Raw genomic sequence first — 17,392 nt, 5'->3', positions numbered from 1 at the left:
CCAGTGACATCTCAGAGAAGTAAAAGTATCCCACACATTCACCAAGATGCAGCCACTAAGATTTCATCCTTTTGACCAATAGTTTTTAATCTGTGGTCTGCAAACTCCTGAGGGTGTGTCTACACTGCAAAGTTATTTCAGAATAATGGCTATTATTCCAAAATAATAATGTGAGCATCTACACAGCAATAGCATTATTTCAAAATAATTTCAAAGTAACGGGAGACTTATTCTGACTTCTGTAAATCTCATTCTATGAAGAAAAACACCTATTCTGAAATAGTTATTTCAAAATAGGGGCTGTGTAGACGCTCCACTTCTGCTATTTCAAAATAGCCCCTCACCAGGGCCATTCTAACTTATTCCTCCCTAGTGCCTCCTGGGGCTCTAAATCGAAATAGCACATTAGGGAAGCCTGCCTCAGACTAATTTTGAGGCTTCCTTGCAGTGTAGATGTGCTATTTTGAAATAAGCTATTTCGGAATGGCTATTCTGGAATAGCTTATTCCAAAATAAATGTGCAGTGTAGACGTAGCCTGAGGGTCCATAGACTGGGTGTGTCTGCACAGCAAAGTTATTTTGGAATAACGTCCATTATTCTGAAATTACTATGCGAGCATCTACACAGCAATTCCATTATTTCAAAATAATTTTGAAATAATGGACAGCTTATTCCGACTCCTGTAAACCTTATTCTACGAAGAATAACGCCTATTCTGAAATAGCTATTTCAAAATAAGATGTGTGTAGATGCTCCACTTCTGCTATTTCGAAATAGCCTCTCACCGGGGTCATCCTAAGTTATTTCTCCTGAGACTCTAAATCGAGATAACATGTCTACATTAGGGAAGCCTGCCTCAGACTAATTTTGAGGTTTCCCTGCAGTGTAGACATGCTATTTTGAAATAAACTCTTTTGGAATAACTATTCCAGAATAGCTTATTCCAAAATAACTGTGCAGTGTAGACATAGCCACTATGTCTAAGGCAGGGGTGGTCAAATTCTGGCCAGGAGGCTAAATCTACTCCACAAGGTCAGTCTCTAGCAGGCCTCCACCTCCATGTTTACCTGCACCTCGGCAGGTATTGGAGGATTGCAGCTCTCATTGACTGCAAATCAACATTTGTGGCCAACACAAGTGTGACGGGCCGCCAGTGACCCGCACGGTTGATGGCCCGGGCTGCCGGGCAGCGGGGAGTGGAGGCGTGGCCCAAGCCCCTCCCCCTGGCCGCGGCGCGGGCGAAGGAGGCCGGCGGGGTCAGACCCAGCCTCCGCGCCTGTGCCAGTGGGGAACTGCTGGCCCCTCCCCGGAGGCGGCGCCTGGGGGGGGGGCCAGGGCAGAGATAGGCAGCCGGGCGGCTGCTGGAAATGCCGGCACGCCGCCGGAAGCGGGGGAGCCCTGGGCGGCGTCCGGCGCAGCGGGACATTTTAAAAAGGCCCACTATCAGAGAGGAAGGAGAGCTCCCGAGCGCAGGACAGACCCAGGGCAGGACCGAGGCCGGCAGATGGCCCGGCCTCGCCCTAAGGGTTCCCGAGATGGCCGCTGCAGCTGGCGGTCGGCCAGTCCTGGCTCCGACGGTGACCGGACCCAACCCCGCCGGCCCTGGAAGGAGCGATCCGACAGGGACCGGACCCGCTGGAGGGGGCAAACCTGCGGGACATCGCCGGAGCAACGCCGGACCTGGACTCCTGAACCTGGGTAGGCTCTGGGGATTGGTACGGGGGCACGAAGGCCCCCGGGAAGGGAGGAAGGAGCTCGGGGCAGGGCCCTTTTGGCGTCCCTGGGTAGATGGGTTACAGAGGGAATTACCCCCATCTACCGTGTCGGGGCGTGAGTGAGCCCCTGCGCTTAGGGCCCCCGGCTGGGACCCGGAGAGAGGGTGGGACCGGGTCCCCCTCTCCCATCCCCCAGGAGTATTCAATCCTGGTCAGCGACAGCGCGTGCGTGAAACAGAGAAGGGTGACGGTCGGACAGTAGGGCCGGCCCGGATAGAGGTCCTGGGAAGGACCGGACTGTGGGCCCAGGCCCCACCCCGCAGAGACGGGCTGCAGTTGCAGAGTCCGCTGAACCCCCCTCCCCGGCCTGGCTGGGAGGAGGTGATCGCACCCAACTGACAGGGCTTATAACCGGGGGCCCTAGACAGGACCCCGTTAAAAGAGGGCAAAGGGGTTTGCCGAGCCCCCCTCCCCTTCCGGGAGGGGGTGATCGCACCCCGAACCGTCCACAGCGAGCAACGGGAAGCAGCGTACTGGTCCCCAATACTTCCCACCACTTGCATTGGCCATGAACAGCAATTCGCAGCCAACCAGATCTGTGATCCTCTGATACTTGCATAGGCGCAGGTAAACGTGGAGCTGGGAGCCTGCCAGGGACTAACCTTATAGCCTGCTGTTTTTTTTATTGCCCACTCCTTGTCTAAGGAGTCTGCAAAAGTTTGTTACCATAGAACAATGGTTCTCAACTGGGAGTACTTGAACCCAGGGGGTACACAGAAATCTTCAAGTGGGCATATCAGTTCGTCTAGGTATTTGCCTACTTTTACAACAAGCTACATAAAAAGCACTACAAAAATCAGTACAAACTAAAATTTCGTACCATTACTTGTTTATGCTGCTCTGTACATTATACCCTGAAATGTAAGTAATATTCCAGTTGATTCATTTTACAATTATATAGTAAACATGAGAAAGTAAGCAATATTTAGCAAGAGTGTGCTGGGGCTCATTTGTATTTTTATGTTTGATTTTGTTAGCAAATAGTTTTGAAGTGATGAGCTACTTGGGGTACACGAATCAGATTCCTGAAACTCCATGGACTACAGCTAAGATTTCCAAAGGTGGACGTGCCTCCAATCAAAATTGCTTTGGGGGGGGTTACAAATGAGAAAACCACTGACCTAACTTACAGGACCCAGCTGTTCTGTTCTGCATATTCCCAGTCTACCCCTTTCTAACTCACTGGTGGTACCGCCTAAGACTTAAGCTGGCTCCCCTCAAAAAACCTTTCACAATACACTGAAATTAGATTGGGAGGCTAAACATGTAAATATTAGAAAAACATTTTTTAGATGGGATGGGAAAAAATCCTGGTGTTTTCCTTTAAGTCCTGTCCCTTAAACTTTGCCACTTCTCCCCCTGCGCCAGAGCTGAACATGGTACGGCCCGCTGCAGGCTTTGTCTTGGAACTGAGTTGATGTTAGCCTAGCAACCAGGGGAGAGGAGCTGGGCTGGGGAGATGCTGCTGGCCCTGCAGGGCACAGGGGGGGCAGGCTGCTAGGCTGGGCTGCCTTGCTCCCCCTTCCACTCCCCCTCCCCATAGCCGTGGCCAGGGCTCTAGGAAGTGGCCCGCGGGCGGAGTAGGGAGGTAGGTGCAGAAGTTGGCTGCAGGCTGAGCACAGGTGAGTTGCTGGCTGCCTGCCCTGCTGTGGGTGCCCGGGGCCCCTGGTGCTGAATACAGGACCCCCTGTGCAAACAGACCTGCTGCCCTACATCTCATGCCATCCTCCGTTCCTGGGACTTCACTATAAAGGAGCCTCTCCTGCTGGGGGTGGCAGGGATTTTTGCCACGTGTTCCCGTGTTTCAGGGACACATCGAGGGGCACCGTTTTAAGGGTGAAGTATTTGCAGGCGTGTCCTGTTTGCAGGTGCCAGTCAGACGATTGTGTATCTGGCCATCCTTCTGAGCGCACATTAATCCAACGTTCATGCAAAAACCTGAATGTGTGCGTGCCAATCAGATACCTAAGCACCCCAGGCCTAGCTCCTCAGAGGTATTTAGATGCTCAATTCCTGTTGATTTTAATTGTGGTTCTGAGCCTGCAAACAGCTTCACGCGCATGGTCTCTGTGTACACTGAGCCCATTGCATATCAGGGCTATGGCTTTCAAATACAACTGTGTGGGGTTTTGTGCATGCCAAGGATATGGGCCGTGGAGGCAAGAACATTGAAACTTTGGCCCTTATGATCAAATGCTGAATTATTTTAAATCTCCATTCAAATTCTTACCTGGGGAAGACATAGTCCAGGGCTAATAATAAAGGCAGTCAGTCTCAAAACAATGTGTTTTAACTTTTTTTTAAGATAGTCAATAAAATATTGACGCCTTTACCTTCATAAAATAAAAATGAAATTTTATTTAAAGCCACTGAATAAATCTGCATTCAGAGTCTCACCTCACTTATTATTTATGAAGTGTGCTTGGTACTCTACAAGATACAGAAAGATCTAATGGCTCAAATATTAATAAACGTAGAGTAAAAGCCTCTCATTTAAGTCAGTGTGAGTTTTGCCATTGACTTCAATGGGGCCAATATTTCACCTGTAATGTTTATTACACAGAGTAGTTAAATTGATAGTCCTGGCCAATAGTAAGTATAGGATCATGATCTTAAAGGCAGATGCAGATATACTGGGAATGAATAATATGTTGATGGGTTGGGGGAGGGAGGATTGCTGTTGTCAGTCACTGATATGAACCTATATGGAAAAGTATTTTCCTAATATAGTTCCATCGCCTGCTTTTCACACCTTTTACACTTACTGTGGAACCATAGCAAAGAGTATGAGTATGGTGATTTTATAAAGGTTGGACCTCCGTGGTCCAGCATCCTTGGGAACTGATTGGTGACAGATGAGGGATTTTGCTGGACCGGGGATTTTGCTGGACCATTTCTGGCCCCTCTGCTACTGGCTCCCCTATCCCTGGCCTGGCCAAAGCCTGTTGCTGGCCCCCTCTGCCCTGCCAGCCCACTAAGCTTTCTAGCCCCACGAGACAGCCATGCTGAGGCATGTCAGGCTCCTGGCAGCCTGCTGCCCAGCCGGCCCACATGTCTCCAAGCCGCCAGCCCTCCACCAGGCCATAGATGTTGCTAGACCAGAGAGACCCAGTTTAGAGACATTCAATCTATAATTAAATTCCAAAGTATAAAGTTAGCAGTTAATTAACACAAATGGAGAGAAAGTAGCCCAGTATTTGTAATTGTTTTAACATGCAATTGTGAACCTTTTGTTGGGACCAGTATAAAATCATGTTTGTCCTTCCCAATACATTTGTTTTCTCGTCCTGATTTGTGAAAACTATTGAGTTCAGAAGAGCTAACCTGTAAAACTGAAGCATGCTAAGTTATTAAGAAACATTACACAGGACCCAGAAATCAGTAGAAGCATTTTACATGTTTAGGGAGGAAAAGCACAGTCCCTGCCTCAAAGAGCACATAGTCCAGACAAACAGAATGCAGGACATAGAACCACAAAACAAAGTACCAGGAATCTGGGAGTCTCTGTTTCTCAGATCAGCAGATCTCCAGCTCACTCTGTGGAAGGTCTTTTCTATAGTGGAGCTCTTCCTTAACCATTTTAGTTGTAGCCAGTAGCTGTAGCAGTAGGATCTAAGCGAGTGTAAGAATTGTAGAGCATGTATAATGCCACATTCCTGGATGGGTTGTTGGCAGTGAAGTTTGATGTGGGACCTCTGGTGAAATCTGAGCTCTGCTGTCTGAGTTAAAAGACTCCTATCACCTATCACTATTACTAGAGCGGGACAGAGCCCCACCTTGAGTAGGTGTTTTCATAGGCAGGAAATAATGTTGCATCAAGTATGTGATTGTTTTGAAACCTGGATCCAGTGCATGCTACTAACATAGCCCCCATCTCCACTGTCTAGGGTTGCCAGGTGTCAGGTATTCTATCGGACAGTCCGGTATTTGCGCTTTGTCCAGTAAAAAAATCAGAGAATACCGGATATGTGCAATGTCTGGTATTCTCTGATTTTTCCAGCTGCACACTGGACGGAAGCCTGGCGTGGGCGCAGGGAGCAGCTGGAAGGTGGAGCCACAATCGGCACTAGGAGCCTGTGATTGCACAAAAGCCTGGCGGGGGCAGGGGGAGTGGCTGGGACTCCCCACCCCAACAAGGCTTCTGCGCAATCACAGGCTCCCAGCGCTGATCATGGCCCCACCTCGCAGCTGGGACTCCCAGGCTGGGAGGCGGGGCCATGGGGATGGGGGGAAGGGCTGGGACCAAACGCACGTTGGGTTTTTTTTTTTGCTTGACCAAAATACCGCGTGTCCGGTATTTTGGGGGGGACCATCTGGCAACCCTACCACTGTCCCTGGCCACCTCCATTCTTGGGCTAGAAGAACATTTGTGGAGAAGGGGAAAAGGAGGCTCCTTGAGGGAGGGAAGCTTTTAGGCATAATGGCTTTTCCTCTCCATGCTTGGGCCAAGGCTGTCTTCCCTTCTCCTTCACCTAGCAGTTGCAGGAGGTGGGGGAGCAAAGGGCCTATGCCATATTTGTGAGCAAATTTCCATGTGGATTATGTCTAGTTTTCTTATTGTGCAACATTTCGGGCATGTCTCTAGACAAGTTTCTGTTCTGATAACTGTGTTTAGTTAAATAGGATCCATAAGCCCCTTGGCTTGCTTAAATGTGCATTTATCTTTGTTAAATAAATGTCTTATCCAAACACTAGTTAAACAAAGGATTTAAATACCACTTCTATAATTTGACCTATTAATATTTAACAATTAAAGAGGAAGCTATAAGTTAATGCCCTAAACCTAAATACTCATCAGATACTGGAAGAACCTATCTGGGCAATTCATATGTCAAAAAGACCCTTTCTGCCCTTGTTTGTGCTAGAGGTCATTGAGAGGAACATAAAATCTCTTTCTCTATATAGACACAATCATCTACCTCCTCCTTTGGGAGATACTAGAATATCTCTATTGGGAGATACTGGAGTGTGCATGGTAAGACCTGTCAAGGACAGGTAAGGACGCTGGTCCATCATAACTAGCGCTAACATCATCCAATGGCTGGAAGTCAAAGCTAGATGAATTCAGAATGTAAATAAGGTGTAAATGTTTAAGATGTTAATGTGTAATCGGCCATTGGAACAATTTACGGAGGCTTATGGTGGATTATCCATCTCTGGCCGTTTTAAAATCAAGATTAGATGTTTGTCTAAAAGATCAGATCTGGGAACTAATTTAGGGCAGTTCTATGGTCTGTGTTATACCTTAGGTCAGACTAGATGGTCACAATAGTAGGGAACCTTTTTAGGGTTGGGGGCCACTGATCCACAGAAAAATCAGTTGGGGGCTGCATGCAAGTGAGAAGCAAAAACAAAAACAACCCCCCCAAACCCTCACTGAAGTGGCCCCCGACTAAGAAGGAGAAAGATACTCCGCACATTCCCCTCACGCCATCCCTGCAATAGAATTTATAAATCTATGAGTCTGTCTCTTAAGGAACATACCATGTTCCCAGTAGAAGCATGGTCAGGTAGAAGAGGACCCCTAGATGCCTCGACCATGCTCTGCTAGCAGCAGTGGGAACTAGCCAGCAGATTTTGGGGCGACTATATTGCTCCTACTGAGAAAGTTAGTAACATCCTGCCCATGGCGTAGCATGCCCACTTGTTGGTATACTATCAGGATGTCTCAAGTGCCAGTCTTGCAGCCAGCTGTCAACCACTAATCCTACCCCCATCAGTTGTTTTCTACAAGAACGGGTGATAGCCTTTCTGGGTTTTTGTAGGTCAGGGCTGTAGTCCAGTGGCAGCGTATTATGGGCATGCGTCATAATTCCTGACTGCGCTATCCCTCACTTTGGCTCTCTCTCTCTGGGTCATAACCGGATGTGACACTGCTGTTGAAGGCTCAGTCCAGTAATTCAAAGGTATTGTAAGTAAGAGGAGGGAAATGAGTAAATAATCTTGTCTGTTCCTTGGAGCATCTGTTTATTGATGGAGCCAGTCCTAGCGGAGGTAGGCTGCTTGGTGCAAGGGTCATTTGTTTCTATGAGCAGCACGTGGAAACTCAGGTATTAGCAGTGGTCAGGAGCGTATTAATCTCTCTATCAGGGGTGATTGGTGAGAAGGAAGCTGGGGGCCACCAGCCATGTGACCCCCCGCAGCCTGGAGGAGGACCAGGTCAACCCCTCTCTGCCCTAGGCCCCACCTCTCCTCATCCCCACCCTGCCTCTTCCCCCAACCAAAGTGGCCCAGGAAACTAGGGAAGCTGGTGTTGGCAGCGGAGACCCACCCCCCCATGCACTCACCAGCGGTGCTGGGGAAAGTGGAGCGGTATGGCTCCAGCTCGCTTTGCTCCCCCAGCCTTCCCACTGGTGAGTATGGGGGCAGTCCCGCCCCTCTCCCAAGCAAAGCTCCCAGGAGAATGGAGCAAGCTGGGGCCGCGTTGCTTCACTTTCACCACCACTGCCAATGATTGTGCGGGGAGACAGACCCCTGCTGCGGGCATCAGGCCCCCTGCGGGAAGCCGGATGGCCCCTAGCAGATGTACCCAGCATTGTTCAGGTCCCTAACTGTAGTCATGTTTGAATTTTTTTTCTTGTTGGAAATTAAGAGGAAAATACACATGCTGTATTTAAGTGATTGTATATGGCAGGGGGCTGGGAGGTGCAGGGTAGGAGGTGGGGGTACAAGAGTCAGGGCAGGGGTTAGGGGCTCAGAGTATGGGGCTGGGAAGTGCAGGACTCTGGGCAGGTGGTAGGGAGCTCAGGACAGGGGACTTAGGATAGGGAGTGGAAGGTGAAGGGCTCAGGGCAGAGGGAGGGACGGTTTAGGAGTCAGGGCATGGGGGCTCAGGGTAAGAGTGGGGGGCTCAGGGCAGGAAGCTGCAGTCAAGGAGGCTTCCCAGGGCTGCTTGTGGTGGTGAATGTGGAGCTGCTCTGGTGGCAGCTCCTCTCATGAGGGCCATGGCAGCAAGGCCACTGGCTGGTGGGGCTGCTGGGTGATGAGGCTCCCCCACCCCCATCCAGCGCTGGGGACAAGAGTTTTGTCTGAGGCTTTGGGGCAGGGCAGCACTTACTCAGGCTGGTGGCCTGCGATATGGAGAACCCCATCCCCAGCTGTCCACTCTCTTACTGGTGCAGCTGCCCTCCTTTGGTCACTCTTCAGTATAACTATCCCCTGCACTTGCTACCCCCCTGTGGTCATTGCAGAGCATAACTTACCCTGCTCTCTGATCCCTCCCTTTCTGTGTTATGGAAAGCAGTCAGATTCCAGACACATCCCATTGTCCTGGCACAACCAAACCCTGACCTTGTGTTAAGTTAGGAAAAGATAAATTGGTGGTTCTAGCTCTTACCGTTTAGGGAGGAGTTTTTGAACAGACACAAGACGGATAGACAGATAGACAGATGCACATTTCTAAAATATATAGTAGATGCTAGGTGTTTAGCAGAGTACATTATCTCCACCTGTCAAGTTGGTTGATACCCCATCACTTGGATATCAGAGAATTTCATTTGGTTCCCTTTCCACTCTGGATTTATCAGTCAGTGACTATATCATAATTTTGTAATCATCATTAAGTCATCCAGAGGCCTTGCTTTTAGGCTAAAGTGAATTCAGCTTCTATATTCTCTGTTAGCTATTTTATTATTGTTACTATTTATTATTTGTATTATTGTAGTGCCTAGGAGCCACCCCAGACATGGACCAATACTTGACTGCACTTGGTATTGTACAGACACAGGAGGAAATAAACAGGCCATGTCCCAAAGAGCTTGCAATCGAAGTATAAGACAGAAGGCAACAGTTACAAACAGATAATAAGACTGTACCAATCAATATGATATTTTTGTGTTAAGATTATGATTTTGTGCTTGATCATAGGTAATGACATATTTTGGTACTTGTGGGGCTGCAGTTCCATCCCAACATGGAGGTGGTTCAGTCAGCCCCTTCAGAATTCAGTCATGCAGAAAAATCGTTCAAGAAAGTACCCACCATCCTTTTGGACAGCCTCGTGGAGGAGCCTGACAAGAGAAATAGGGTCCCCGATCACCTGCTAGAGTCGAGTAAGTAGTCTGCTGTCTGACTATTCTGCAGGCCGGAAGCAAACTAAACGTCCAGGAACATTATTAGTCATTTATTTTTCAGGGACCCAGTCCTGCTCTTTTTGAAGTCCCCTTCTGTGGCAGAGCAACTCTACCTACCTCCTGGCCTAGATGTAGAGGGATGGTCATGGGAAAAGGGGTGTACTTGTAGTATAAGTGGCCCTTGGAGCCATTGGCAGCCAGATGTAATTTAATATTCCACCAGCTACGGCTACCCTATGGATTATGAATCTGCATAGGTGGCATAAAGGTATTTTTACTGTCCTCCCTGAGCTCGGCAGGATGCAGCCCTGCATCTTTGTTCGCTCTCTCATGCATGGTTTTGGTGCTACATACAAATGTTAAATAAATATACTTAACAATAAATGATATTTAGGTAGCCCAGGCTCCTTCTCTCATGTTTGCTTATCTTTCATTGCAGAGATTTATGCAAAACTCCTGAGAAACAATGTCATACAGGCTAAGCCAGCCGTATTGCATTATGGAGGGTATGAAATTGAAAAACATCACCAGCAGATCCTGGTAAGTCTTGAGGCAGGAAACAGTTAATACAATGTAAATGGATAATACATGTACACTGTGCATACTGCTGTCATGGCTCCTTCCCCACTCTGGCCTGATAAATGCAGAAGTGGGGGCCAGCAAGTGTACCCCAAAGCCTTATCTACCAGGCTTTGGTATAAAACTTCCCCCCAAGATCTTAAAAACCTAGATCTTGGGAATAAAACTTCCGCTGCCACCACCCAAATGTTGATAAAGAAATCAGGGGAAAGATCATTTGGGAAATCTTACCCCTAAAATAAAAATCAAGGCACACAATTAACCACTGCCAGGTTAATAAAAAGAAAAGAAAGAACCTTTATTATTACAACAATATTCCTGTTGCAAACATAATGACTAGATAGGGAGGTAACAAAATATACTCATGGAGAAACTCCATGGGCCTAGAACTTAGTTACAAAGAAAAGCCAAAACATCTTTTAAACAGTGCCAGATCTCAGATCCCATACCTAATCCTTAAAACAATAAAACCTAACGAAACTGCCTAAACTTTACCCTACTTACAGAAAATGAAGAATGGTGTCTTGGAGAGAGAGAGAGACATGCTTGTCCCTCTCTGTAGCTGCAGAGAACTCACCCAAAGAGGCAAAAGGGAGAAAGGAAAAAAAAACCAAATTCCTTTGTCCCAGTTTGAAAAGTCCCACCTACATTCTTATTGGTCACTCCACCTGGCTAGGTGTAGTTAACCCCTTAATCCCCAGGCTGCTGGCTAACCCTCATAATCATGACAACTGCCCAACCATCTTCTGTCCTGGCCAATGTGACCTCAAGCCAATCCTTTAATAGACTGATTTGCCATAAAGCCAGTGGTGGAGATCCAGGTCAAAGCTTTCCTAGATCACTATGATTGCATTTGGCTGTACGTGTGCTCATCAATCAAAGGAAACTCTGAAAATGCTCTTGGCCCTCTTCCAGAGGCAGTTTGATCTGGTGCATGAGGAGCTAAACTGGGAATCATGAAGTCTGGGATGCATACTAGATTTCTACCACTTGCCTTCTGAATCACCTTAGGCAAGTCATTTAATGTCTGTTCCCAGTGCTTTTTTTTGTGACAGTATGGCCTGGAACAGCATACCATAAGAACATAAGAACGGCCATACTGGGTCAGACCAAAGGTCCATCTAGCCCAGTAGCCTGTCTGCTGACAGTGGCCAACACCAGGTGCCCCAGAGAGGGTGGACCGAAGACAATGATCAAGCAATTTGTCTCCTGCCATCCTTCTCCAGCCTCTGACAAACGAAGGGACACCATTTCTATCCCTTGGCTAATAGCCTTTTATGGATCTAACCTCCATGAAATTATCTAGCTTCTCTTTAAACTCTGTTATAGTCCTAGCCTTCACAGCCTCCTCTGGCAAGGAGTTCCACAGGTTGACTACATGCTGTGTGAAGAAGAACTTTCTTTTATTAGTTTTAAACCTGCTACCCATTAATTTCATTTGGTGTCCTCTAGTTCTTCTATTATGGGAACTAATAAATAACTTTTTTTTATCCGCCCTCTCCACACCACTCATGATTTTATAGACCTCTATCATATCCCCCCTCAGTCTCCTTTTTTCTAAACTGAAAAGTCCCAGTCACTTTAACCACTCTCATATGGGACCCGTTCCAAACTCCTAATTATTTTAGTTGCCCTTTTCTGAACCCTTTCCAAGGCCAAAATATCTTTTTTGAGGTGAGGAGACCACATCTGTACACAGTATTCAAGATGTGGGCGTACCGTAGTTTTATACAGGGGCAGTAAGATATTCTGGGTCTTATTCCTAGCATCCTATTTGTCTTTTTGACTGCCGCTGCACACTGTGTGGAAGTTTTCAGAGAACTATCCACGATAACTCCAACATCTCTTTCCTGATTTGTCATAGCCAAATTAGCCCCCATCATACTGTACGTATAGTTGGGGTTATTTTTCCCAATGTGCATTACTTTACACTTATCCACATTAAATTTCATTTGCCATTTTGTTGCCCAATCACTCAGTTTGGTGAGATCTTTTTGGAGTTCCTCACACTCTGCTTCTGTCTTGACTGTCCTAAACAGTTTGGTATCATCCGCAAACTTTACCACCTCACTGCTTACCCCTTTCTCCAGATCATTTATGAATAAGTTGAACAGGATTGGTCCCAGGACTGACCCTTGAGGGACACCACTAGTTACCCCTCTCTATTCTGAAAATTTACCATTTATTCCTACCCTTTGTTTCCTGTCTTTTAACCAGTTCTCAATCCAAGAAAGGACCTTCCCTCTTATCCCATGGCCATGTAATTTACACAAGAGCCTTTGGTGAGGGACCTTGTCAAAGGCTTTCTGAAAATCTAAGTATACTATATCTACTGGATCCCCCTTGTCTACATGTTTATTAACCCCTTCAAAGAACTCCAATAGATTAGTAAGACATGATTTCCCTTTACAGAAACCATGTTGACTTTTGTCCAACAAATTATGTTCTTCTATACATGCCTCACAATTTTATTCTTTATTATTGTTTCAACTAATTTGCCCGATACTGAAGTTAGACTTACCGGTCTGTAATTGCCAGGATTGCCTCTAGAGCCCTTTTTAAATATTGGTGTCACGTTGGCTACCTTCCAGTCATTAGGTACGGAAGCCGATTTAAAGGATAGGTTACAAACCACAGATAATAGTTCAGCAATTTCCCATTTGAGTTCTTTTAGAACCCTTGAATAAATGCCATCCGGTCCCGGAGATTTGTTTTTTGGGAAAGAGGGAGACAATGACTGTGTTTGTTAGGATCTCTGTTGCACTGAATACTTATCTCAGTAGATCCAAATAGGCCTATGGCCATACCAGACTGAGCGCCCCCAATCTTATCCAATCTCGGAGGTAAACTGTCCCGGGTCTGACTAGTACTTGGATGGGTGACGCCCTGGGAATCCCAGGTGCCATAGGCAGTTAGATTCTAATAAGTAAACAGTATCCTGCCTGACAAAACTATCCAAAGCCCAAGATTTGGTGGTGATGGGGGACTTCAACTATCCAGACATATGTTGGGAAACTAACACAGCGAGGCACAGGCTATCCAATACGTTTCTGGACTGCATTGGAGACAACTTTCTGTTTCAGAAGGTTGAAAAAGCTACCAGAGGAGAAGCTGTTCTGGATTTGGTTTTAACAAATAGGGAGGAACTAGTTGAGAACTTGAAAGTGGAAGACAGTATAGGGGACAGTGATCACGAAATAATAGAGTTCATGATCTTAAGGAAAGGTAGAAGGGAGACCAGCACAATTGAGGTTATGGATTTCAGGAAGGCAGATTTTGATAAGCTCAGAGAACTTGTAGGTAAGGTCCCATGGGAAGCAAGACTGAAGGGAAAAACAACTGAGGAGAGTTGGAAGTATTTTAAAGGGACGTTGTTAAGGGCCCAAAAGCAAACAATTCCGCTGTGTAGGAAAGATAGAAAATATGGCAAAAGACCAGCTTGGCTTAACAAGGAGATCTTGCACGATCTCAAAATAAAAAAGGAGTCATATAAAAAATGGAAACTAGGACAACTAACAAAGGAGGAATATAGGCAAGCAACACGGGAATGCAGGGGCAAGATTAGAAAGGCAAAGGCACAAAATGAGATCAAACTAGCTACAGGCATAAAGGGAAACAAGAAGACCTTTTATAAATACATTAAAAGCAAGAGGAAGACCAAGGACAGGGTAGGCCCACTGCTTAGCGAGGAGGGAGAAGCAGTAACAGGGAACTTGGAAATGGCGGAGATGCTCAATGACTTCTTTGTTTCGGTCTTCACCGAGAAGTCTGGAGGTGTGCCTAACGTAGTGAATACAAGCAGAGAGAGGGTAAGTTTAGAAGATAGGATACACAAAGAACAAGTTAAAAATCACTTAGGAAAGTTAGATGTCAGCAAGTCACCAGGTCCTGATGAAATGCATCCCAGGATACTCAAGGAGCTGATAGAGGAGGTATCTGAGCCTTTAGCTATGATCTTTGAAAAATCATGGCAGACAGGGGAGATTCCAGAAGACTGGAAAAGGGCAAATATTGTGCCCATCTATAAAAAGGGGAATAAGAACAACCCAGGAAATTATAGACCGGTCAGTTTAACGTCTGTCCCAGGGAAGATAATGGAGCAGGTAATTAAGGAAATCGTATGCAAACACTTGGAAAGTAATAAAGTGATAGGGAATAGCCAGCATGGGTTTGTGAAGAACAAGTCATGCCAAACTAATCTGATAGCTTTCTTTGATAAGATAACGAGCCTTGTGGATAAGGGAGAAGCGGTGGATGTCATATACCTAGACTTTAGTAAGGCATTTGATACGGTCTCGCATGATATTCTTATTGATAAACTAGGCAAATATAACTTAGATAGGGCCACGATAAGGTGGGTGCATAATTGGCTGGATAACCGTAGTCAGAGAGTTGTTGTTAACGGTTCTAAATCCTGCTGGAAAGGGATAACAAGTGGAGTTCCTCAAGGGTCTGTTTTGGGACCCGTACTGTTCAATATCTTCATCAATGATGTAGATATTGGGATAGAGAGTACTCTTATTAAGTTTGCAGATGATACCAAACTGGGTGGGGTTGCGACTTCTTTGGAGGATAGGGACATAATTCAAAATGACCTTAGCAAGTTAGAGAAATGGTCAGAGGTAAACAGGATGAGGTTTAATAAAGAGAAATGCAAAGTGCTCCACTTAGGAAGGAACAATCAGTTCCATACATACAAGATGGGAAGCGACTGTCTAGGAAGGAGCATGGCGGAAAGGGATCTAGGGGTCATAGTGGACCACAAGTTGAATATGAGTCAACAGTGTGATGCTGTTGCAAAAAAAGCAAATATGATTCTAGGTTGTATCAACAGGTGTGTTGTAAGCAAAACTCGTGAAGTCATTCTGCCGCTCTATTCTGCACTAGTTAGGCCTCAGCTGGAGTACTGTGTCCAGTTCTGGGCGCCACATTTCAAGAAAGATGTGGAGAAATTGGAAAGGGTACAGAGAAGAGCGACAAGAATGATTAAAGGTCTAGAGAACATGACCTATGAAGCCAGGCTTCATGAACTGGGCTTGTTTAGTTTGGAAAAAAGAAGATTAAGGGGGGACATGATAGCGGTTTTCAAATATCTAAAAGGGTGTCACAAGGAGGAAGGAGAAAATTTGTTCCTCTTGGTTTCTGAGGACAGGACAAGGAGTAATGGGCTTAAAGTGCAGCAGGGGAGGTTTAGATTGGACATTAGGAAAAAATTCCTAACTGTCAGGGTGGTCAAATATTGGAATAAATTGCCAAGGGAGGTGGTGGAATCTCCCTCTCTGGAGATATTTAAGAACAGGTTAGATAGACATCTGTCAGGGATGGTGTAGACGGAGCTTGATCCTGCCTTGAGGGCGGGGGGCTGGACTCGATGACCTCTCGAGGTCCCTTCCAGTCCTATTATTCTATGATTCTATGACAATATCCTGCCTACGAAGGTTTGGTCAGTGAACTCCTGATGCCCTGACAAGTGCATATGTGCTTTACCCAGTTTTTGAGCCCCTGAACAGCTGCTCAGCAAGCATCCTTCCTTTGGGGAAGCTATTCTGTTATAACAAGAGCTGCTAATGCAGCTTAGAATTGGGAAGAAGGCTACTATAACCTTGGATCTTTGCGGGCAGAACTATCACTGTTCAGAGTTTTGTGATGTAAATGAAAACTCCAGACAATAGTCATTTTATTTCCTTTTATTTGAAAGGCCTCTATAAACATAATTATAAATTAGTAATTTCATTTTCTGATCCTTTTATATTTAAGGGAAAAACACTTTGGGCCAGATTGTGATTTGACGGCATCTTATTTTATGTAGTCCCACTGATTTCAATGAGATTACTTGTGGAATAAGGCACAACTCATCATGCCGAAGATAATTAGGATTTAGTCCTTTGTGACTGAGAAATTCTGCACACAAGGCTCAAAGAATTATTTTTTAAATCAACTACTAGTTATTGTGTTGCATTTTGAAATTCTGAACAAGACTATAAGCCGGGGTGGGCAATAATTTTTGACTGGGGCCACTTCAAACATTTCTGAAGTGGCCTGGGGCTGCCCCAGAAGGGGTGTGGCCTCAGGTAGAAGGGGCAGGGACAGGACACTTCTGTGCTTCCCTGGTCTCAGACCCTGTTTGATCTGGGGGTGGGGGAACACGCAAAATCTTCCCACCTCCCCACAGAGAGAATCGCCAGCTGTTCTGAACAGGTTACCCATTCCCCTGGCAGTGGGAGGAGACTTTGCGTGCTCCCCCTGCTGCCCCCAGGTCAATCAGGGCCTGAGGAGGGGGAGCACATGAAGAGTCTTGCTCCCTGCCCCCGCCCTACAAGAGAGCGCTGTGTTGAGAGTCAACCACCAGCTGAGGAGGAAACTTCGCACACGCCCCCGCTACCCCCAGGCCAGTCAGGGCTTGGGGGCAGAGGGAGCACGCAAAGTCTCCTCCTCCCGCCCTGCCACGAGCGCATGGCACTTCTAAGCATCCTACACTCTTTGCAGGGCGGGGACAGGGTGGGAAGAGACTTCTCACACTGATTGGCCTTGGGGCAAGGAGAATGGAAGGGCATCTGTGGGCTGGATCCACTCACTTGGCAGGCCGGATCCAGCCTGCGGAGGCCCTTTTGCCCACCCCTGCTATAAGCTCTCTGGAGAGGACTGCCTCTTTGTTTGTACAGTGCCTAGCAAACTGGGCTCCTGGTCCAAAACCAAAGTTCTGAGTCACTACAGTCATTCAAATGATAGTTAACCGTCTTTAACATTTTCTCTGTCAACATTCAGTCTCTTATTTCATTATTTTATAGACTTGCTTTGTTAAGTATGGACTCAAGAAAATTCAGCTTTACAATATTCCCAAATGTTTTCATAAACATAACTTTTTTTAAATTCTACAGAATCTGATAAATATTTCCGGTGATGCAATAAATCTTCACATTATACCACCTCAGACAAAATACTTTCAGATCAAATACAACAAAACA

At 46.4% G+C, this 17,392-nt stretch overlaps 1 protein-coding gene across 3 annotated transcripts in view; it reads left to right on the top strand.

The window, feature by feature from the left end:
• Positions 1-3,200: 3,200 nt before the first annotated feature.
• Positions 3,201-17,392, top strand: part of CFAP221 (cilia and flagella associated protein 221) — a 53,014-nt gene continuing 38,822 nt past the window's right edge. For 2 of the 3 annotated variants that reach the window (XM_025178792.3, XM_006137634.5), the window contains exons 1-4: positions 3,201-3,398; positions 9,643-9,827; positions 10,288-10,388; positions 17,306-17,392. In XM_025178792.3, coding sequence (XP_025034577.2) covers positions 9,689-9,827; positions 10,288-10,388; positions 17,306-17,392 — 327 coding nt within the window. In that variant the 5' untranslated portion in view covers positions 3,201-3,398; positions 9,643-9,688. The remainder of the gene's footprint in view (positions 3,399-9,642; positions 9,828-10,287; positions 10,389-17,305) is intronic. The other variant, XM_089779691.1, reaches the window with a different exon arrangement.

This window comes from Pelodiscus sinensis, chromosome 7, assembly GCF_052426305.1.
Source record: "Pelodiscus sinensis isolate ZL-2025 chromosome 7, ASM5242630v1, whole genome shotgun sequence".
Lineage (NCBI taxonomy): Eukaryota > Metazoa > Chordata > Testudines > Trionychidae > Pelodiscus > Pelodiscus sinensis.
This window is presented reverse-complemented; position numbering and strand designations above follow the sequence as displayed.